The following is a 22499-nucleotide window of genomic DNA, read 5'->3' on the forward strand; positions in this document are numbered from 1 at the left end:
CCACCAAGTCCAGGATCTGAGTCTTCGTGTTCCTTTCTGGTTTCAGCCACTGACAGCAAAAATCGTGAAGCCGGCTGCAAGCCTCTCGGGGACCCTCCGCTTCCTGGTAAGAAAAGTGCCTAAAGTGCTGCCATTGTTCATTTGAGCCAACTGTGTCCTCATCCGGGAAATTCTGCACCTCTCGCCCACAGAATTCCTCACTGCTCCTCATCTTGATGGCAGGGAGGCCAGCTACGCCATCCTCAGCCATCTTTGATCTGTGCTGAAGCAAAGCTTCCAGGGGAGGCAAAGGAGCCCTCCGTCTTCTCTCTCAGGTAAAAGACTACCTTATCAGACCCTGCTGCTAAAAGGTAAAGGTTCCCCTTGACAATTTCTCCAGTCATATCCGACTCTAGGGGCCGGTGCTCATCTCCGTTTCCATTGTCAGAAGACAATCTTCTGTGGTCATGTGGCCAGCACGATTACACACGGAACGCCGTTATCTTCCCACCAAGGTCGTACCTATTTATCTACTCGCATTTTGCATGCTTTCGAACCTCTAGGTTGGCAGGAGCTGGGACAACCAACGGGGGCTCACTCCATCATGTGGATTTGATCTTACGACTGCTGGTCTTCTGACCTTGCAGCACAGAGGCTTCTGCGGTTTAAACCGCAGCGCCACCACGTGCCTTTGCTGCTAAACCTTTGCAAATCCAATATTTTATTCTGTTAATAACAATTACACTGCAACGGCAGTAGGAATCGGGAACAGATTCTCTCATCCCTGAAGAAACAAAGGCAGGGAAAGGTAGAGACTTGAGGAGCTTCCTTCCGGTAAGAAACATGAACTGTGTCTTGACCCTGAAAGGTAGGCAGGAGAAAGTCAAGCATGAAATAAAAGCCAGAAACCTGGGGAGGTTCCCCAGCTGAGAGTTACATACAGTGCCACCTCTTTTCACTTAAAAAAGAATCAGGAGATATAGGAACCACTCCTAAATGGTCATTAACTACTCATATCCAATCATCACGTAATGCCACATGCCTTTCTCCTTGATTTCTTTTGCTCCTGTCAAGATTTCCTCAAGCCTTTTTAACCCTAAGCATGAAGGTGATTATTATCAAGGCATTCCTTTGACAAAGAAAACCGTATCAATCATTTGGCTTTTAATAGTCAATGCATTCATCAATAGACCATTTACAGTCATAAACTCTCTAAGACATTGGTTGTTGTAGTCTTTTTGGGCTACTTGGCCGTGTTCTGAAGGTTGTTCTTCCTAACATTTCGCCAGTGTGTGGCCAGCTTCTTCAGAGAACAGGAGTCAGGACTCTGTCTGTGCTCTGGTGTAGAACAACAACCCATCAGATCCCAGCCGTGGAAGCCTTCGAGAATACATCTCTGAGATATTCTTACAAACATTGCTTAGTAATGGTTGTGGTGGGTTTTTCAGGCTCAAGAACCCAAAAAACCCACAACAACCATTAGATCCCGGCCGTGAAAGCTTTTGCAAATATATTACTTAGTAATTTTGCATGCATATTATTCTAGATTAAATTATTTTTAGATCATTCGTGTAACCCTGATCTTTAAAAAAAGAAACAATTCTAGCAATTTCCCCGATTTTTAATTTTTATTAAACCCCGCCACCATCTTCCACCATCTTTCTCTTCTATTCCCCTTCCTCCCTTGTTTGCATATCTCTCAGAAATTTTTACAAACATTGCTTAGTAATTTTGTATGTATAGTACAGTATATTATTCTAGGTTAAACTATTTTATATCATTCTTGTAAACTTTGACCTTTAAAAAAAACAATTCTAGCCCTTTCCCCCTGATTTTTAATTTTTATTACTGCCTCAACAGATAGAGGTTCTATCCTTCACCAGCTGAGAAATTAGCTGCCCTCCTGAGACAGAGGCTGCAACCCTTGGAGGACACTGAGTAAGGAAAAAAATCTATTAGTCATAGAAAAGTCTAATGGCAAAATTCCGAAGGCTAGCTAAAATTTAACAGCTGGGGATATATAATGGAGGATTCAAACTTTGGTGGCTGGAATTCGCAGTGTGCCTAATAAGCGGAAGCTTCATCCATACAAGACAGAAGTGCTCCTGGTTGGTTGAAAGGGGAAAGAGTTTCAGTCTGTGCCAGGTAGGGTTAAGGTCCCCCTGAAAACACAGGTTTGCAGCTAGAACGTGTTCATGGATTCCTTCCTCAGCTGCATGCCCAGGTCTTGATGATGGCCAAGGTTGCCATTTGGAGAGTGAAAACGAGTGTGCTAGGTGCCGGTGTCTCATCCGGCCCCGTGAGACATGCTTTACTTACCTCCAGGCTGGATTACTGTAACATGCTCTCCATGCCTTTGGAAAGTGTTCAGAAATCTCAGCAGGTCCAAAACGATGCCACCAGATTGTTCCCCGACACTGGTTAAAGGCATCACATAACTCCACCCCACCCCCCAGTACATCGCCTCTGCTTGTTCCTGATCTGTTTCTGGCAGAATTCATGTTTTCTGCTTTTGACCTACAAAGCCTTCAACAACATGGGCTGAAGAGAGAGCCTTTTTGGTTACTGCTGCCAAGCAGAGGAACTCTCTCCACGGGAGGGCAGGCTGGCCTTTCTCCAAGCAGGCTGAGACCTTTTCTTTCAGGCAGGCTTTATCCCAAGACCTGCCGAAGAGAAGAGCTGCTATTTTACGAAAGTTTTAAATACGGTTTGTTTTTATATTGCAAGCTGCCTCGGGTCCTCCCGAGGAGAAAGGATGCAATACAAATATTTTAAATAAAGAAATGAACAACAATCATAAATTAATTAACGGCCTAAGGGCTCCGCACCCCTTCCAGGGCAGAGGCTGCAGTCCTTGGAATTGTGCTTGCAAGGAAGGGTCTTAACAGCAGGACAAGAGGGGAGGGCTTACCCTCAGGCCCCACCTGTAGGCTGTCTATGGGCATCAGAGAAGCCACTTCTGGACACAAGGTGTCTGTCCAGATAGGCCGGCCGTCTCTTCCAGAAGGAAAGAGATGCAGGACTGTGGACAGGGATGGGAAAACAATTTCTACTTTTGCCATATTTAATTTTCATCTGAATAGGAAAAATTTTGCAGATTTTTGCCCATTCTTCAAATATAAAGCGAAACAAGATTTTTCAGATCTACAACCGCTAAATGCAACATGTACTGCTATCCCAAGCATGGAGAACACTATGTTACATTTGGTTTCATATAGAGTTTGAAGCTAAGGAAGCTTGAGTAGGGGGTGTAAGCAGCTACTCTAGAATAGAACTGACTAACCCCAGGAAAAATACAGATTTTTAACAGCTGAGAACTTCAAACACTGGATTTGCATGGGCTAATTTGCCAGCCCGGGTGGATAAGGTTTCTCATTCAGCTGTTCTCATTCTTAACTTCTTCACAGTTCCCACACAGAAGAACTGGTGAATTTTGTAACCTCTTGGTTGTTGTGGGTTTTTCGGGCTTCTTGGCCGTGTTCTGAAGCTGGTTTTTCCTAACGTTTCACCAGTCTCTGTGGCCGGCATCTTCAGAGGATAGCAAACTGTGCTCCTTCGTTTGCTTTCCGTAGGATCCTAGTCACTTCCCCTGCTGTCCTCTGAGGATGCCGGCCACAGAGACTGGTGAAACGTTAGGAAGAACCACCTTCAGAACACGGCCAAGAAGCCCGAAAAACCCACAACAACCATTAGATCCAAGCCGTGAAAGCCTTCGAGAATACATTTGTAACCTCTTATCTAAAACAAACTGGGGGGTGGGGGAATCTTCTGTGGCATTCACCCTTATTATGCTGAATAGATTATGCATTATTCATGTTCTATGCTGATGTGGTTGAGAGGTGGGGCCACCAGAGATGTTAAAAAGGAAGAGCCTGAGAGGAGAAGGGGGGAGTTGAGTTCAGCCAGAGAGAGAGATGGTTGGGAGATTTGAGGTGTGATTAGTCTGAGGAGTGAATAGTAACTTGTGAGATTTAAATAGAAGATTGATGCTTGATGAACCTGAAGTAAATATTAAAGAAACATCTGTAATTAATAAACCTGTTTTAAGAAAAAGTGAACACTGAATGGACCTTCATCTTTCCTAAGCAAAGTACGTTGATTTAGTGATCAATTGGTGGCAGCGTGTGAAAAGGGGTTTGGTTTGCCTTCGTGTGCTCTGTGGTAGGAAGACAAACAGGGGCCACGAGGGGCAAACGTCACATTTTCTCCAATCCTTCCCAAAGAGGTGAGTGGGAAACAGAGGCAACTGGGCTGCTACTTGCATGTCTTCTTAGTGATCCTCGCTCCACCTCTTCCGCTCTGATTCCATCACATGACAGAACGGGCGACTCCAAATGTGCTGCCGCCATTGTGCCAATCCCTGTGAGACAGAAAAGAGGTGGGAAGCCAGCTGCATCAGCCTGTCTCAGACACTATGATTAGATGCCTTAAATGCTTACTAGGATGTAACCTCTTTCAAAAGAGTGGGATTAATTGTCTCCCAATCAAATGTATGAGACTGCTCTAGAAGACACTCTGGTGCAGGGGTTCAAATGTTGGACTCTAGAGTTGCTGTTTCTAGTTGCCATTCATTCATGTCACTCACTGGGTGGCTTGTACTAGTCGCACTCACTCATCCTGACATGGCTCACAGGGATGTACTTGAGATGGCAAAAGTTCAGGCAAACAGTTATGAAGTACTGAACACATAAGGAATATATAAATATACAGTGGTGCCTCGCTTGATGATGTTAATCTGTTCCAGCGAAATCGCTGTTAAGCGAAATCGTCGTCAAGCGAATTTTAAAAACCCATTGAAATGCATTGAAAACCCTTCAATGCATTCCACTGGGCTAAATACAGTGGTGCCTCGCATAATGAGTACACCGTATAACGACGAATTCGCATAGCGATCCCTTTTTTGGAATCGCTAATGCGATCGCATACCGATGGTCTCTATGGCAAAAAATAACTTTGCGATGATCGGTAAGCGTTTCGCTTACCGATCTTCGCATAGCGATGTCAGGGAATTAGCTGTTCGGCGGTTCCAAAATGGCCGCCAGAACACCCGAAATGGCCGCGCGCAGCGTTTTCACGCCCTGCCCTCGCTTACCGAGGGCGAGAAAATGTCTGCGCTATGGGGAAACTTCGCAGAACGGTGAGTTTAGAAGCCATTGGAACGCATTAAACTAAGTTTAATGCATTCCTATGGCATTTCCCGTTCCGTATAGCGATGTTTCCCCATAGCGATGGTTAATCCGGAACGGATTAACCTCGCTATGCCGGGCACCACTGTACCTCATCATAAAGTGAAGATCCTCCATAGGGCGGCCTTTTTCCGGTGCATGTATAGCGAGGAATCTGTCCTAAAGCACAGTGATAAGCCATTTTGCACAGCGGCTGGCCATTTTAGAGCTGCCAATCAGCTGTTTGAAAATCGTCGTATAGAGAAAAATTGGTTCCCGAAGCAGGGAACTGACCGTGAAGCAAATTTTTCCTATTAGAACATCGTTTTGCAATCGCAAAAGCGATCACAAAAACCTCATCATCAAGCGGTTCTGTCGTTTAACAAGGTAATCGTTAAGCGAGGCACCACTGTAATGCGCAAGTAGATAGATATATAAAATCACAATGCAAAGTGTCAGGATATATCCTTTTCCCATTTATATTTTAGTTGGCTGAATAAGCTCAGTGGTTTCGGTATCTGAGCCAGAGTGCGGGAGTTTGATTCCCCACTGTGCTTCCTGTGAGTAGAGGCACAGCTCCAGGACGCTCCCAGAAGAAACGAAGAGTAAACCACCTCTAAGTATTCAGTAGCTGTAAAATCCCTCCAAGGATTGAAATATGCCTGCATTGACTTGATGGCACATGATTATTTTTATTATAAGTCTTATTTAAGTTCTCTAATTTCAGTTTGTATGAAACGCAGCTCTTCACGTCTGACATTCTAGCTACATAACAAAAGGCTATTTTCTGCATATAAATTCTTCAGTTGCTAATCTCTGAAACACATTTTGTAAATGGAGAAAAGTGTGCTGATAACTTTTTCCTCCCACTCCCAAGACTGAAGGAAACCAAGGCAGCCAACATGAATCCTTACCTGGCAAGCTGGCCCCTCCATCAGTTGGTCTGTTCTTCAGTACAGCCTTCTCTTCGGGAGGCAAATCGGACTGAACCTCCAGAGATCGATCTTTGACCTCAGAGAGAAGGGGAAATCCAAGACAAACAATGAGAGAAAAGAACAGATAAAGAAATGCTACAGGCAGATATCTATATTTATGGGGTTGGAACTCCTCCACTCAATTGAGGCAACGCCTTGCCTCTGCAGCCACAACACCACATTACGTTCTTTTGGGGATGGAAACAGTAAAACATGGTGTTTCCTTTAAAAACAAAAGAGCATGAATGATCTTCTTCAGTCTTGCTGACTAACAAAACGGAATTGGGGGGGAGGTATCCACTTTCAGTGTAACAGTAACCAATTAGGCAGTGACTGTAGGGCCATCACAAAGGAAAGTGGGGACGAAGAGGAAATGCTCTCACCCTTTGGTCTTCCTGCCTCTTCTGCTCTGCATGGTTCAGGAGGAAGCCTTCGGCCAGGGCCACCGCCTGGGAACAGGTCTCCGCTCCACATTCCCTCACCCAGCTCTCTATCTCTGATGGAAGGATCGTTAGGAATTGCTCCAGGACCACCAAGTCCAGGATCTGAGTCTTCGTGTTCCTTTCTGGTTTCAGCCACTGACAGCAAAAATCGTGAAGCCGGCTGCAAGCCTCTCGGGGACCCTCCGCTTCCTGGTAAGAAAACTGCCTAAAGTGCTGCCATTGTTCATTTGAGCCAACTGTGTCCTCATCCGGGAAATTCTGCACCTCTCGCCCACAGAATTCCTCACTGCTCCCCATCTTGATGGCAGGGAGGCCAGCTACGCCATCCTCAGCCGTCTTTGATCTGTGCTGAAGCAAAGCTTCCAGTGGAGGCAAAGGAGCCCTCCATCTTCTCTCTCAGGTAAAAGACTACCTTATCAGACCCTGCTGCTAAAAGGTAAAGGTTCCCATTGACAATTTCTCCAGTCGTGTCCGACTCTACGGGCCGGTGCTCATCTCCGTTTCCATTGTCGGAAGACAATCTTCTGTGGTCACGAGGCCAGCACGACTAGACATCGAATGCTATTACCTTCCCACCGTTGTGGTATCTATTTATCTACTCGCATTTTGCATGCTTTTGAACCGCTAGGTTGGTGGGAGCTGGACAAGCGACAGGGGCTCAGTCCGTTGCGTGGATTCGATCTTACGACTGCAGGTCTTCTTACTTTGCAGCACAAAGGCTTCTGCGGTTTAAACCGCAGCGCCACCACGTCCCTTTGCTGCAAAACCTTTGCAAATCCAATATGTTATTCTATTAATAACAATTACACTGCAAAGGCAGTAGGAATCAGGAACAGATTCTCTCATCCCTGAAGAAACAAAGGCAGGGAAAGGTAGAGACTTGAGGAGCTTCCTTCCGGTAAGAAACATCAACTGTGTCTTGACCCTGAAAGGTAGGCAGGAGAAAGCCAAGCATGAAATGAAAGCCCGAGACCTGGGGAGCTTCCCCAGCTGAGAGTTACATACAGTACCACCTCTTTTCACTTAAAAAAGAATCAGGAGATATAGGAACCACTCCTAAATGGTCATTAACTACTCATATCCAATCATCACGTAATGCCACATGCCTTTCTCCTTGATTTCTTTTGCTCCTGTCATGATTTCCTCAAGCCTTTTTAACCCTAAGCATGAAGGTGATTTTTATCAAGGCATTCCTTTGATGAAGAAAACCGTATCAATCATTTGGCTTTTAATAGTCAATGCATTCATCAATAGACCATTTACAGTCATAAACTCTCTAAGATCGTGGTCCCCAACCTTGGGCCTCCAGATGTTCTTGGACGACAACTCCCAGAAGCCTTCACCACCTCCTCTGCTGGCCAGGATTTCTGGGAGTTGAAGTCCAAGAACATCTGGAGGCCCAAGGTTGGGGACCACTGCTCTAAGACATTGGTTGTTGTAGTCTTTTTGGGCTACTTGGCCGTGTTCTGAAGGTTGTTCTTCCTAACATTTCGCCAGTGTGTGGCCAGCTTTTTCAGAGGACAGGAGTCAGGATTCTGTCTGTGCACTGGTGTAGAACAACAACCCATCAGATCCCAGCCATGAAAGCCTTCGAGAATACATCTCTGAGATATTCTTACAAACATTGCTTAGTAATGGTAGTTGTGGGTTTTTCAGGCTCAAGAGCCCGAAAAACCGACAACAACCATTAGATCCCGGCCGTGAAAGCCTTCGCGAATATATTACTTAGTAATTTTGCATGCATATTATTCTAGGTTAAATTATTTTTAGATCATTCGTGTAACCCTGATCTTTTTTTTAAAAGACAATTCTAGCAATTTCCCCCCAATTTTTAATTTTTATTAAGCCTCGCCACCATCTTCCACCATCTTTCTCTTCTATTCCCCTTCCTCCCTTGTTTGCAGGGCCAGTCCTACAGCTCCTGTCAGGAGTCCAATCTGTCTCCCTCTCCCCCCCCCCAAAAAAAACCCCATCCCAGTCAATCCTGCATCAAACCTCTTTATCACCTGGACAATGGAAGACATCCTTGGGGGGGGGGGAGCGGTCATCTTGTCTGTGGCTTCGGGCAGCAAAATATCTTGGACCAGAAGTCCCCACCCTCACCCCTCCCTTGAATGGACGCCCGGCCAACCTGCCTTTTTGTGCCAGCGAACATAGATAGGCCAATCTATATTTAGGGAGAAGCAATAATGTATTTTGCTTCTCCATAAATCACTTTTAAGAAAGAAAGGAAAAAATATATATTTCGAAGGCTGTTCCCGGCTCTTATTCGCTAGGGAAGAGCTGGAAAACCCCACAACCGCCTCCCTCTTTCCCTCGTAGTAGCAAAACCACCAAAGCCAGCCCCACAAATCACGATGGGCATCCTTTGGAGGGCTTGCCGGATCCTCTCCTTGAGGGAGGAGGCGCTTCTCTCTCCCCCCGGCCGGCTTGGGGTGGTGGTGGTTGGAGTCCCCTTCTCTCCACCCCCGCTCTCCGGACTCACTCACTTTCCCTGCAAACCCCACGGACGGACTCACCCCCCAGGCGGGAGGCGGGGGCTGCGGCTCAGATCACCCCCAAATAGGTTGAAGCCCTATTTGCCTCCGGAAGATAAAGAAGGAAGGACAGGACGGACACTTCCTGTGTTGGCTTCCCTTTCCCCATCCCTCAGTTCCCTCTAGGAATCCCAACTCAATGCCCTTAACCGTCAGGTAGAAGGGTGGCCGGACAGCTCAGTGTTTTTTTTTTAGAGTTCTGCATGCAGAGCCGGAGGTTCCGAGTTCGATTCCCGCCACAGGGCCACCTGAGAGAAGACCAAACACCTGGGCGGTTGGCCCTGGGAGAGTCGCACCCTCTCAGAAATACCTCCCAGAAAGAAGGGAAGGGGGAACTACTCCTGAGTCCTTTGTATCTGGGAAACCTAGAAAAGGTTTGCCACAAGTTGGAACTGACCTGAGGGCAAATGATTATTGACACGGCTGCAGCCGTGGTTTCTGGCCATGCCAAAAGAGGGAAAAGGCCTTTCTGTTTCTGAGGGAAAAGCTATAGAGAATTTACCTCAGGGGGGCAAAATGGGTGGAAGTACAATTTTTCGTTTTCCATCCCGAGACAGTTGACCCATTTCTGTTTTCTGAGGGGAAAAGGCAGTTCCAGAAATGTCCCCCCCCCCAAAAAAAAAAAAGAAGAAGGAAAGAAAATGCTGGAATTCTCTGAGTTTCCTTATCAGGTTTTAGTCCCTATCTTGTTTCTGAGGAACCATCAGCCTGAAGAAAATCTTGGGTCAGGGCATGACGTCACCTCCCTCTATGTCCATCTCTACACAAGAATTGGAGGTTGTTCATGACTTTGTGTACATTGGCTCAACAATCTCTGACACTCTCTCCCTAGATGTTGAGCTGGATAAATGTATTGGCAAAGCAGCCACCATGTTCTCTAGACTCACAAAGAGTATGGCTTAATAAGAAGCTGATGGCATATACCAAGATCCAGGTCTATAGAGCCTGTGTCCTGAGCAAACTCTTGTACTGCAGTGAGTCCTTGGACCCTTTGTGCACGGCAAGAGAGGAAGCTGAACACCTTCCATATGCGTTGCCTCCGCCGCATTTTTGGTATCACCTGGCAGGACAAAGTTCCAAATAGAGTAGTCCTAGAACGAGCTGGAATTTTCAGCATGTATACAATATTGAAAAAGTAACGTCTACGTTGGCTCGGGATGTCGTGAGAATGGCTGATGGTCAAATTCCAAAAGATCTCCTGTATGGAGAATTAGTGCAGGGAAAGCGCCTCAGAGGGAGACCACAGCTGCGATACAAGGAGATCTGCAATCGGGATCTGAAGGCCTTAGGAATGGACCTCAACAGATGGGAAACCCTGACATCTGAGCGTTCAGCCTGGAGGCAGGCGGTGCATCGTGGCCTCTCCCAATTTGAAGAGACATTTGTTCAGTAGGCCTAGACAAAGAGACAGTCCCGAAACCAGCAAAATCAGGGAGCTGGACAGGGTGGTATGATATACCAGATGGGCGGGATATAAATTAAATAAATAAAAATAAATAATAAATATTTGTCTTCAGTATGGAAGGGATTGTCACTCTCGAATTGGCCTTCTCAGCCACACTAGATGCTATTCCAAGTCCTCTATTCAGAGCACGTTACCATAGCCTCTTGAGACTGAAGGATGCCTAATTCTGATAATGTTTCTGAGGGAAAAGAAGCCTGGCCCTGTTAGCTTGCGTTCTCCTGAGGTAGGCCCACCTCACGTTGTAGCATGTCATACTGATTAAAGTAAACTGAGTATTTTCTCTCCTAACTGCTTGATTTTGAGGGGACAAAGTAACTTGAAAGATTAAGAGCACAGGCTGGAAGAAGGGAGAAAGCGTTTCTCCCCTTTTCCCATGTCAGACCTGAAGTTGGGACACTTCCTTGGTCCAGAAGAAAGGAAAAGGAGGAACTTCCCACCCTCTTTTTCTGGCGTGGACTTCACAGTCCTGGGCCGCTGAAGGATCTAAGGCCCCAACAGTGCTCCATAAATGAAAAGGAGGAGAGTCACCTGAGCCAAAAAATGTGGGTGTCGGTGTGATGTGGTCTCGACGTTCCACAGCTTTAGGACCATCTAGGGCAGGGACCAAACATTGGTGATGCCATTGCTCGGATTCTCCAGATACAGGGGAAGATCAAGAGGTTTATTCTCCCATAGGACTTAAGCACAGCCATTTAAAAATAAAACAAAGCTATGAATGCTTAATGCAGCCATTGGAGTAGCTGAACCAGCAGCTCCCATGGTTAAGCATCCATTTGAGCCACTGGATAGGCTGATCTGAGACCTGGCCATGTTCAGCAGGCAATGCAACACGGTCTTCTTTCATAACTGAGTGGCCAATATTTACTTAATAATGCTCTAAGGCTTTTATTTCCTTCTCTTTTCAGCTGGGCACATTTTCTTCTTACCATTAAGGAAAAAGAACGGAGGAGGAAAGAAAGCAAGAAATGAGAGAAAAAAGGTAGGAGAAACCTAGACTCACAAAATCAAAATCAAGACAGCAATAATGCTCTTGGAGATAGCTTTGTTTGGGGGTAAGGCAGGGAAAGAACTGAAAAGAGGGACTATGAAGCATACTAGAGGAGCAGAGATTTGCATTTCTGAATGACAGCTGGCTAGGGATTCTAGCAGTTGTAGTGCAAAATAGTAACATCATCTGCTGCAGTCATCATCCGTGGTTTGCCAGTCCAACAACATCTATACTTCCCCACTGCTGGTCTTTGAATTTAGTGCAAATGCAATTTTTTTATGACTTGTGTTCTTTGCTCCCTTACCTCTGTTATGCTTTAACATTACCTCTCCAATTCAAACTAAGCTGAAACTATGGCTCTTATTAAAAGCAGGATAATGGAACATGTTTTAGGAGTGAAAATCCAACTCAAGAATTGGGTTTCAGGAAGAGCCCCTGGACAATGCCATCTGGAAATGTCAGGGACTGAACTTGAGAGCTTCAGCAAATTGTTGTTGTTTAGTTGTTAAGTCATGTCCGACTCTTCGTGACCCCATGGACCTCACGGAGTTTGGTCAAATTCATGTTGGTAGCTTCGATGACACTGTCGAACCATCTTGTCCTCTGTCATCCCCTTCTCCTCTTGCCCTCGCACTTTCCCAACATCAGGGTCTTTTCCAGGGAGTCTTCTCTTCTCATGAGATGGCCAAAGTATTGGAGCCTCAGGTTCAGGATCTGTACTTCCAGTGAGTACTCAGGGTTGATTTCCTTCAAAACGGATAGGTTTGTTCTCTTTGCTGTCCAGGGGACTATAATCTCCTCCAGCACCACAGTTCAATACATCAATTCTTCATCAGTCAGCCCTCTTTATGGCCCAGCTCTCACTTCCATACATCGCTACTGGAAAAACCATAGCTTTGACTATGTGGACCTTTGTCGGCAAGGTGATGTCTCTGCTTTTTAAGATGCTGTTGAGGTTTGTCATTGCTTTCCTCCCAAGAAGCAGGGGTCTTTTAATTTCGTGGCTGCTGTCAGCATCTGCAGTGATCATGGAGCCCAAGAAAGTAAAATCTGTCACTGCCTCCATATCTTCCCCTATTTTTTGCCAGGAGGTGATGGGACCAGTGGCCATGGTCTTAGTTTTTTTGAACTTCAGACCATTTTTGCGCTCTCCTCTTTCACCCTCATTAAGATGTTCCTTAATTCCTCCTCACTTTCTGCCATCAGAGTGGTATTATCTGTATATCTGAGGTTGTTGATATTTATTCTGGCAATCTCAATTCCATTTTGGGATTCATCCAGTCCTGCCTTTCGCATGATGTATTCTGCATGTAAGTTAAATAAGCAAGGGGACGATATACAGCCTTGTCATACTCCTTTCCCAATATTTGAACCAATCAGTTGTTCCATATCCAGTTCTAATTGTCCCTTCCTGCCCACATATCAGTTTCACAGGAGATAGATAAGGTGGTCAGGCACTCCCATTTCTTTAAGAACTTGCCATAGTTTCCTTTTGTCCACACAGTCAAAGTCTTTTGTGTAGTCAATGAAGCAGATGTTTTTCTGGAACTCTTTGGCTTTCTCCATAATCCAGCGCATGTTAGCAATTTGGTCTCTAGTTCCTCCACCCCTTCGAAATCCAGCTTGTAGTTCTGGAAGTTCTCAATCAACATACTGCTGAAGCCTACCTTGTAGGATTTTGAGCATAACCTTGCTAGTGTGTGAAATGAGTGCAATTGTACGGTAGCAGGAGCATTCTTTGCCACTGAAGAAATCAAAGGTTTTCCATCTACTATTTAAAAATAACTCTTAATTATTCTGGCTGCAGGTATTAATTCTTTAGCTCATAATGCTCAATGCATTATGCAAATGAGCACAAAATAAGATATAAACCCTAAAAATTCAAATGAAAATATCACTTATTTCCAGTGAGCTTTGTTTTAATAAGTCAGCTTTTTTAAAAAAAATTGTAGAGTGTTTCTCCCCCTCTGATTTGAGGGACAGGTTGTTCTTGTTCTGTTCCAAAATATCACCTTTACTAGCTGCCTTTCTGGAAGACAACCAAGGGTTGCCCAAGGCAGCCATCATCTGGAGGTTCTCCCATTACCTTTTATACTCCCTCTTCCACATTATAGCTTGTCAAGGTTTGGGATGTGGAGATGGTTCCGAGACAATTCCGTCTTCCAGGTCGACGCCAAGGAGACTCACAGAGACAGTAGATTCCTTCTTAGCTCATTAGATATATTTATCTATCTTGTTAACAGGATTTATAAAACAGAACGAGATTTTTTAAATTGAAGAATAAGAAAGTTCAATATTACAAATGGTCCAGTTCTGACTGTAAAGCTGATATCTTAATTATTTTACTTCTTTTTGCCCTTAGGGCTTAAGCGCTTTTAGATATTTTAAAGATCTGGCTTTATACAAACTGGGATGTTGGGAAAAGTGGAAGATCTGCCTTTTGATTGACTTGAGCACGGAAGGCATGGTCTTTATGTTGCAAGAGCTGAGTGAGGTTGATGGCAACAGCAGCTTTTGGAGGTCACTCATTTAAAGGGTCAACATTAGTCAGAAGTGATATGACAGTACAGAAGAATGCCCATATTTGTGTATGTTTTTATTTGTATTTAAAATGCGTACCACACCTTTCTATTAAAGGATAGGGTTCAAGGGAGATAAAAACAGATCATTTAGCTAAAAAATGAAGGAACTCATGTAAACCTGCTCCATCATCAAGGCATTCAAAGTGAACCAACTAAAGCCATTATAATAGCAAAAGATGGAAATTTACATTATTTTTAAAAAAGGAAGACATATGAAACATCATATGCCAGTCAAAAAAAAAAAAAGATTTTTTTACTCCTTTCTTCAAATCAGTCAGATGACCATTTGGAAGGCAAGGCCTTGAATAGCCTAGGAGCCACACAGAAGGCCATTTCTTGCATGTTCTGAAACTTAATATTTTTGAATGAACTGAGTCATCCTATGAACTAGGTAGAATTCAAACAAACTTGAATAGCCCATGAGTCTTTAATGTCTTTCCCAATATCTTTGATTACTGTCACATACAGCACTGATGGTACCTGTCTGTCATGGGTTTGGAGGGAAAGTTCCATCCTATGGGGAGTGGAAGGCGGGACATCAGGGGGGAGGAGCTGTACTGTATATATATTTGGAGCTTGTGTGGAGAGTTGGAGTTGGAGTCTGTGTGTCAGACTGGGTACAACTGTTTGTCAGTTAGTACATACCTGATAGGTTCAGGTTTCTATCTAGGTAGCCAGAACTGATAGGTTCAGGGTCTGTGCGTTACCTTAAAGTGTTCAGTGGGAACCAATCTGTTGTATGTGTATGATTGGGGCTATGCCACGTTCCAGTTTCCTATTTACCTGATTCTTTTATTTACCCTGTTTGTTGTTTCAATAAACCTTGTTCTTTTGTTTATTAAAATCCATTCCTGGTCTGTGTGACTCCTTACAGGGAATGGTTGGTGGCAGCATAACTATAGGGTGGGATACTCCAGTAGGTCTGGGGTTGCCACATTGATTGGTGTCCAGCGTGTGGGATACGACTGGTCCAGTTGTCCAGTGGTCCAGCAAAGCCTTGGCAAGTGTGCCCAGAGCAAGGGGGGTCTAGTCAGGGAAAATCTGAGGGCGCGTAGGTAATCTTCTAGGCTTACCTCACGGGGAGGTAGGCTAGTGGAAGAACGTGCAAACTCAGATTGGGGGACTAGATTAGGGAGCTCTGAGACAACCCGTTTTGGCGGGAAAGGGCTGAGGCAAAGATGCGTGAAGTAACAGTGATCTAGCCTGTCTGCTGAGAGGCCTAGCAGAGGGGGTGAATTTTGTCTGGCAACAGTTGCAAGTTGCTGCTGGAGGGACAGCAGCAGTCTATAGAAGGCTGTTTCTGAGGCAAAAGGAAAAAAGTCGTCGTTTTATTTTGAGGCGTGACTTTTGAAGGCAGCCTGTTCTGGGGGGGATTATGCCCTTGACTCGAAGCCAAATGGCAGAAATGGAGGAAGTGAGAGAACCACAGGGAGACCAAGGTTCTGAGGAGGAATTTGGCTCAGTGCAGGATGAGAGCACGGGAGAACTGACCTCAGAACTCAGGAAAATGCTCCTAGCCCAACAGCATGAACTGAGGGTGAGGGAAATTGAAAAAGAAGAAAGATTAGAGAGAGAAAGAATGGCGTTTCAAAGGGAAGAGAAACAGAGACAGTTTGAGTTAGAAAAAATGGCGTTTGAGCTGAAGAAGATGGAAATAATGAGTAGAAATGGGAATAACAATAATAATGAGGGGAACCCAGGGAATGGGGAAGGCAGCCTGTCTAAAACTGACCTGAAGAAATTCCCTGTGTACCACAAGGGAGATTGCCCTGAGGTGTTCTTTTCCCTCGTGGAAAGAGCGTTTGTGGACTTCTCAGTAAGGGAAACTGAGAAGATGACCATTATACGATCTTTAATCAGTGGCAGCCTGGCAGAAGTCTATGCAGAGATGCCAGTGGAACTGCTGAAGGACTTCGCTGAGTTTAAAAAACTGGTGTTTGCCCGGCATGAGATAAATGCTGAACAGCTGAGGCAAAAATTCAGGTCACTCACAAAAAAACCAGAGCAGACTTTTACCCAAGTGGGGGCCCAACTGGTGAGGTTGCTAGAGAAATGGCTGTATCAGGAGGGGACAGAGACCTTCCAGCAGCTCAAAGACCTGATAGCGCTGGAACAGTTTTATTCAGTCCTGCATGGGGAACTAAAGTTCCATGTGAGGGAGAAGAAACCTAAATCGGTGACAGAAGCGGCAGAGATCGCAGATTTTATTTACCAAATAAGGAAGCCCTTAGGTGCTGAGGGGAAAACTGTGGGTAAGCCCAAAGAAACCTACAGCACGTACTCTCAGGGACCAGGGAAAAACCAGCAAGGGGGAGGGGCCCATGTTGAAAGGAAGCCCTCAGACATGAAACCACCAAGACCTCAGATTTTGGAGGGAAAACCAAAACCAGATTAGAAAGACTCCAAGTACAGCAGAAAATGTTATTTCTGTCAAGGAAAGGGCCATCTAATCTCAGAGTGTGAGAAATTAAAGCAGCTAAAGGGAAATTTGCCTCATGATTTGAGTGGAACCAAGCCAAAAGCTGTGTTCTGTGTCCAGACAGAGCAAAGCTCCTTGCCACTGAGGGAGCCTGTTGCCATGGCTACTCAATCTGAACCAGTTACATCTGCTGATCAGGCTGGGGAAAATGGTCCTCTTGTGGAGGTCAAGCGCTGCTTACTAGTGAGGACAGATTCGCAATTGTTTGAGACCGCAGGGGTGGACGTAGGAATACTTGACCATCAGTATAGGGGGCTAAGGGATACTTGTTCCCAGGTGACCCTGTGCCATCCAGACATTATTCCTAGGAAGTATATAATCCCAAATGAGAGCCTGAAGGTGGCAGGGATTGAGGGGCAGGTAATCTCACTGCCAGTAGCTGAGGTACCTGTGAGCTTTCAAGGCTGGAGGGGAGTTTGGCGGCTAGCGATTTCATCGACTCTGCCAGCAGCCGTGCTCGTGGGAAATGACCTGGCTGAACATGTGAAACGGGTGCTAGTGATTACACGCTCACAAGCTACCACGGGGACAGTTCAGGGGGGTACTGAAGAGCCCGAGGCTAAAGCAGATGAGGGTAGTCCCGAAGCCGTGGCAGAAACCTTAACCACGGACAGCAAATTTGGCCAAGAGCAAAAGGCAGACGCCACTCTCCGAAAGTGTTTTGAAAAGGTGACAGACACCCAGCTAACACCTGAAACCCCAGCGAGATTTTGCGAGAAAAAGGGAATTTTATATAGAGAGACCCTGATGAATATCTCAAAAGGGGGAGATGGGATCAGAAGTCAGCTAGTGGTACCTGAAAAGTATCGCCCCATGATCTTACAAAGGGGGCACTCTGACATGTTTGCTGCGCACTTAGGGGTGAACAAAACACAGCAGAGAATCACACAAAAATTTTACTGGCCTGAAATAGGGAAGCGGATCAAGGAGTTCTGTAAACAATGTGATGTGTGTCAAAGGCAGGGGAATAACCGTGACAGGACCAAAGCGAAGTTGTGCCCTTTGCCTGTGATTGACACCCCGTTCAAATGTATAGGAGTGGATATTGTGGGACCTTTGCCCAAGGCCACAAAGAGGGGGAACCGGTTCATTCTCACCATTGTGGACCATGCCACGAGGTACCCCGAAGCCATACCCTTGTCTAACATCGAAACTACCGCAGTGGCAGATGCCTTGGTGGGGTATATGTCCAGGATGGGATTTGCCTCAGAAATAATCACAGATTTGGGCACATCGTTTACATCAAAGCTCATGAAACGGTTATGGCAAATCTGTGGAATTAAACACAAGGAAACCACTGCCTATCACCCCGAAAGTAATGGGTTAACGGAGAAGTTCAATGGGACTCTGATGCGCATGATTAGGGCTTACTTGGCAGAGAATCCAAACAATTGGGACCAGAAGCTGCAATCCCTTTTGTTTGCTTATCGATCAGTGCCCCAAGCCAGTACCGGGTTCAGTCCGTTTGAACTTTTGTTTGGGAGAAAAGTAAAAGGTCCACTTGATTTAATCAAACAAAATTGGGAGCAGATCACCCAGGGTGACCCACAAGATGTTGTGACGTATATAGACACTTTAATGAATGACCTGAAGAGAAACCTAGAGCTAGCAGCAGAAAACCTGCAAGCTCAGAAGGTCAGACAGAAAACCTGGTATGACCAGAAAGCCAGGGAGAGGCACTTTAACCCAGGGGAGGAAGTGCTTTGGCTTAGGCCCTGCAAAGAGAACAAACTGCAGCTCAAATGGGCAGGACCATACAGGGTCATTTCCAAGATGTCGGATCTGAACTACCTTATAGAACAGGAGGAACACCAAGCACGGAGGGTGGTACATGTGAATGCCCTGAAACCCTACTACAGAGGGGAACAGAGGGTTTTATTTGCCATAAAAGCAGCTGAGAGTGAGGAAGCTGAATTACCCTTCTTGTAGGGTAGAGGGGAAGTGAAATACAACCCAGATGAGGTGAAGATCAGTCCTGCACTCACCCAAGACCAGCAGCAAGAACTAGAGGTGCTGCTCACTAAATATCATAAGGTTTTTCCAAATAAGCTGGAGATAGTGCTGCAGAGGTTAAGTGCAGCAGGGCTAACAGTAAAGGCAAGCAAGTGTCAGCTGGGTAGCCCAGAAATAAAATACTTGGGTCACATAGTAGGGGGAGGAGTGATCAAACCCCTAGAGGCCAAGATAGAAGCCGTTCGTGATTGGCCCAGACCCAACACCAAGAAAAAAGTCAAATCATTTCTTGGGTTGGTGGGCTACTACAGAAAGTTCATCCCGAGGTTTAGCGAGATGGCGACTCCGCTGACCGATCTGACGCGGAAGAAGACTGATGACCGCATCCCGTGGACCAGCGACTGTGAGGCGGCGTTCCAGAGGTTGAAGGAGGCGCTCGTCCATTATCCAGTGCTGCGTGCTCCCGACTTCGACCGGGAGTTCATCATCTACACCGATGCGTCTAACAGCGGGGTAGGAGCAGTTCTTTGCCAGGAGGATGAAAATGGTGACCAGCATCCAGTGTCCTACCTGAGTAGGAAACTCCAGAAAGGTGAGAGACATTTGGCAACCGTGGAAAAGGAGTGCCTGGCCATAGTATACGCGATTCAGAAGGCCAAACCTTACATCTGGGGAAGACATTTTGTTCTGTGCACTGACCACTCACCACTGCAGTGGTTAAAGACAATGAAAACCCACAATAGTAAACTTATGAGGTGGGCTTTAAACCTGCAAGATTTTGACTTTGAAGTGAAGGTGGTCAGAGGGTCAATGAACTGTGTTGCTGACGCCTTGTCAAGAAGACCCGACGAGTGAAGACGGCAAAGAAACCATGGACTATGTATATTTTGGTGACCAAAAGTTAAATGTACCTGTTTATTGAACAGGCTTGGTTTGTATTAATAAAGGTAACTTAATGTATTGCAAATATTAATGTTTAAATGCATAAGTGATATGTTTGACCTAGAGTGAGTAAGTATGGTATTGTGTTATAATGTATAACGGTTATGTGTTTTGATCCTGGTTGTTTTTTTGGAGAAAAGCACTTTAGCTTTTCCCCCGCAAAACAACTTATAAAGAGGGGAGGTGTCACATACAGCACTGATGGTACCTGTCTGTCATGGGTTTGGAGGGAAAGTTCCATCCTATGGGGAGTGGAAGGCGGGACATCAGGGGGGAGGAGCTGTACTGTATATATATTTGGAGCTTGTGTGGAGAGTTGGAGTTGGAGTCTGTGTGTCAGACTGGGTACAACTGTTTGTCAGTTAGTACATACCTGATAGGTTCAGGTTTCTATCTAGGTAGCCAGAACTGATAGGTTCAGGGTCTGTGCGTTACCTTAAAGTGTTCAGTGGGAACCAATCTGTTGTATGTGTATGATTGGGGCTATGCCACGTTCCAGTTTCCTATTTACCTGATTCTTTTATTTACCCTGTTTGTTGTTTCAATAAACCTTGTTCTTTTGTTTATTAAAATCCATTCCTGGTCTGTGTGACTCCTTACAGGGAATGGTTGGTGGCAGCATAACTATAGGGTGGGATACTCCAGTAGGTCTGGGGTTGCCACAATTACTCACATCATTAGTTCCCTGCCCCTATGTAGACTCTGGTGAGTAATACAATTAGAACTGCAAGTAAAACATTGTACATACATTTCTTAACACCTCTGGCATTTGTGTGGCTTCTCTCCTGTGTAGGTTTTCTGATGCCTAATGAAGTCTAACTCAGAAATAAAACATATCCCTCATTCTTGCATTGCTATGATCTGTGTTATGTGGATTCTGTGATGCCTCAGAAGATGTGTTTTCTGAGCAAACCTTTTTCCACACTCCTGGCATTTGTATGGTTTCTCTCCAGTGTGAACTATCTGGTGTGTCACAAGCGTTGAGTTGTGAGAAAAACATTTACCACACTCCAGACATTTGTATGATTTCTCTCCAGTGTGGACTCTCTGATGTTTCAGAAGTCCTGAACTCTGAGCAAAACATTTCCCACACTCCTGGCATTTGTATGGTTTCTCTCCAGTATGGACTCTCTGGTGTGTCACAAGCGTTGAGTTGTGAGAAAAACATTTACCACACTCCTGACATTTGTATGGTTTTTCTCCTGTGTGAAGTCTCTGGTGTGCCAGAAGGTTTGAATTGTTAGCAAAACATTTCCCACACAGCTGGCATTTACATGGTTTCTCTCCTGTGTGGACTCTCTGGTGGATCAAAAGAACTGAATGATGAGTGAAACATTTACCACACTCCTGACATTTGCATGGTTTTTCTCCTCTGTGAAGTCTCTGGTGTGTCAGAAGGTTTGAATTGTTAGCAAAACATTTCCCACACAGCTGGCATTTAAATGGTTTCTCTCCTGTGTGGATTCTCTGGTGGATCAAAAGAACTGAATGATGAGCGAAACATTTCCAACACTCCTGACATTTGTACGGTTTTAATCTTGAGTGGCCGTTCTGATGCTTCCTAAGGTTAGAGATTTGAGCAAAATATTTTCCACACTCTTGACATTTGTATGAGTTTAAACCTGAAAGCACTTTCTCATGCTTCATAACATTTTGAGGAAAACTTTTCCCAAACTCTTGGCATTTACACAATTTCTCTTTTGAGTGGATTTTCTGATGCCTCCTAAGGTCTGGCTTTTGAGCAAAAAATTTTCCACACTCCTGGCATTTGTGTGGTTTCTCTCCTGAGTGAAATTTCTGATGTCTCGGAAGGTCTGGCTTTTGAGCAAAACATTTCCCACACTGCTGGCATTTGTATGGTTTCTCTCGTCTCTGGCAGGTCACAGGGTTTAAATTCCAGACAAAAAGTTGATTGCTACCTTCATATGGGTTCTCTCTTATGCAGTCATCCTGCTGGCATGGAAGTGGTAACTTGAAATCAAGATATTTTCTGGTTGCTTGACTTCTAAAATGTTTCTTTCCAGGCACTGTTGTTAAGGCAGAACATTTCTCACACAGAGTGCATTTGTAGGGCTTTTCTGTGGTAGAACACATCTGTTCTGCACGAGTTTGTTGGTGCCTTTGAAGGTCACATCTGTGAGTAAAAACACTGCCACAGTTGGTACATGTTCTCCTCTTGTTATCTGCTAGGAAAAATCACAAAGAGTGAAAATCAGTAAAGAGTGAATCTCTAGTGTGAATGACAAAAATCTTCAGAAAGGGGGAAAGGCACTTCTGATTACACAAAGAGAATGGTGCAGTTGCAGTAAAACTGATCTCTCCTCAGCAGGTCAGAAGGGAAAAATGGAAATACAATCAACCCTCGACTTATGAATGTCCCTACATACGAACTGTTCGATTTACGAATGGCTCCGCAAAAATTGGTATTGACTTGTGTACGGAGCCTTGACCTACGAATGAGGTTGAGGCTCTGTTCGCAAGTCAATGCCATTTTTTGCAAACGGAGCCGTTCGTCGCCTTCAGAGCTCTTAAAAGGCTTTCTCCCCGACATCATAGGAAGCTGTTTGAGAACTCCGAAGGCAAAAAGGCAGGGAGAAAGGGCGGGAAATTCAAATTTCCCGCCCTTTCTCCCTGCCTTTTTGCCTTCAGATCTCTCAAACGGCTTCTTCCAATGTCGGGGGGAAAGCCCTTTGAGACCATCAAAGGTAATTTTTTGAAATGCTGGAACGGATTAATTCCGGTCCCATCCCTTTCAATGGAAAATGATACTTCGGCTTACGAACGTTTTGACGTACAAACGTCGTTTCAAAACAGATTAAGTTTGTAAGTTGAGGTACCACTGTAGGTTGCTTCTAAACCCACCCAAAATCAGCAGGAAAATGTTACACTAAAGCTCAAAAGTTCCTAACCTAAGATGGCTCCTACCTTTTAAAAGATTTTCTCCTGAGAAGATGGGTGGCTGCTACTTTGCACCGCAAACAGTGCTGTTACA

The 22499-nt window shown here is 45.1% G+C and overlaps 2 protein-coding genes across 2 annotated transcripts in view; both read right to left on the reverse strand.

Moving 5' to 3' along the window:
* Nucleotides 1–3984: 3984 nt before the first annotated feature.
* Nucleotides 3985–9224, reverse strand: LOC144587465 (zinc finger protein 500-like). The gene is made up of 4 exons (XM_078388193.1): nucleotides 9081–9224; nucleotides 6502–7486; nucleotides 6059–6155; nucleotides 3985–4339 (listed from the first exon to the last, which is right to left on the reverse strand). Exons 2-4 carry the CDS (start codon nucleotides 6856–6858, stop codon nucleotides 4176–4178), a joined length of 618 nt encoding a protein of 205 aa, XP_078244319.1. The 5' UTR covers nucleotides 6859–7486; nucleotides 9081–9224; the 3' UTR covers nucleotides 3985–4175.
* Nucleotides 9225–14126: 4902 nt separating this feature from the next.
* Nucleotides 14127–22499, reverse strand: part of LOC110069972 (uncharacterized) — a 34268-nt gene continuing 25895 nt past the window's right edge. Inside the window, exon 8 of the mRNA XM_078388086.1 lies at nucleotides 14127–20895. Coding sequence (XP_078244212.1) covers nucleotides 20348–20895 — 548 coding nt within the window. The 3' untranslated portion in view covers nucleotides 14127–20347. The remainder of the gene's footprint in view (nucleotides 20896–22499) is intronic.

Source organism: Pogona vitticeps, chromosome 2, assembly GCF_051106095.1.
Source record: "Pogona vitticeps strain Pit_001003342236 chromosome 2, PviZW2.1, whole genome shotgun sequence".
NCBI lineage: Eukaryota > Metazoa > Chordata > Lepidosauria > Squamata > Agamidae > Pogona > Pogona vitticeps.

Bases quoted from the DNA above. Each gene is read 5' to 3' on its own strand.
- LOC144587465 (XM_078388193.1), bottom strand. From the start codon at position 6,858: ATGGGGAGCAGTGAGGAATTCTGTGGGCGAGAGGTGCAGAATTTCCCG. The intron at 6,156-6,501 runs GTGAGAGCATTT...CTTCTCTCTGAG, and splicing joins AGAGGCAGGAAGACCAAAGG to GTCAAAGATCGATCTCTGGA. The intron at 4,340-6,058 runs GTAAGGATTCAT...TCTGTCTCACAG, and splicing joins TGGAGGGGCCAGCTTGCCAG to GGATTGGCACAATGGCGGCA.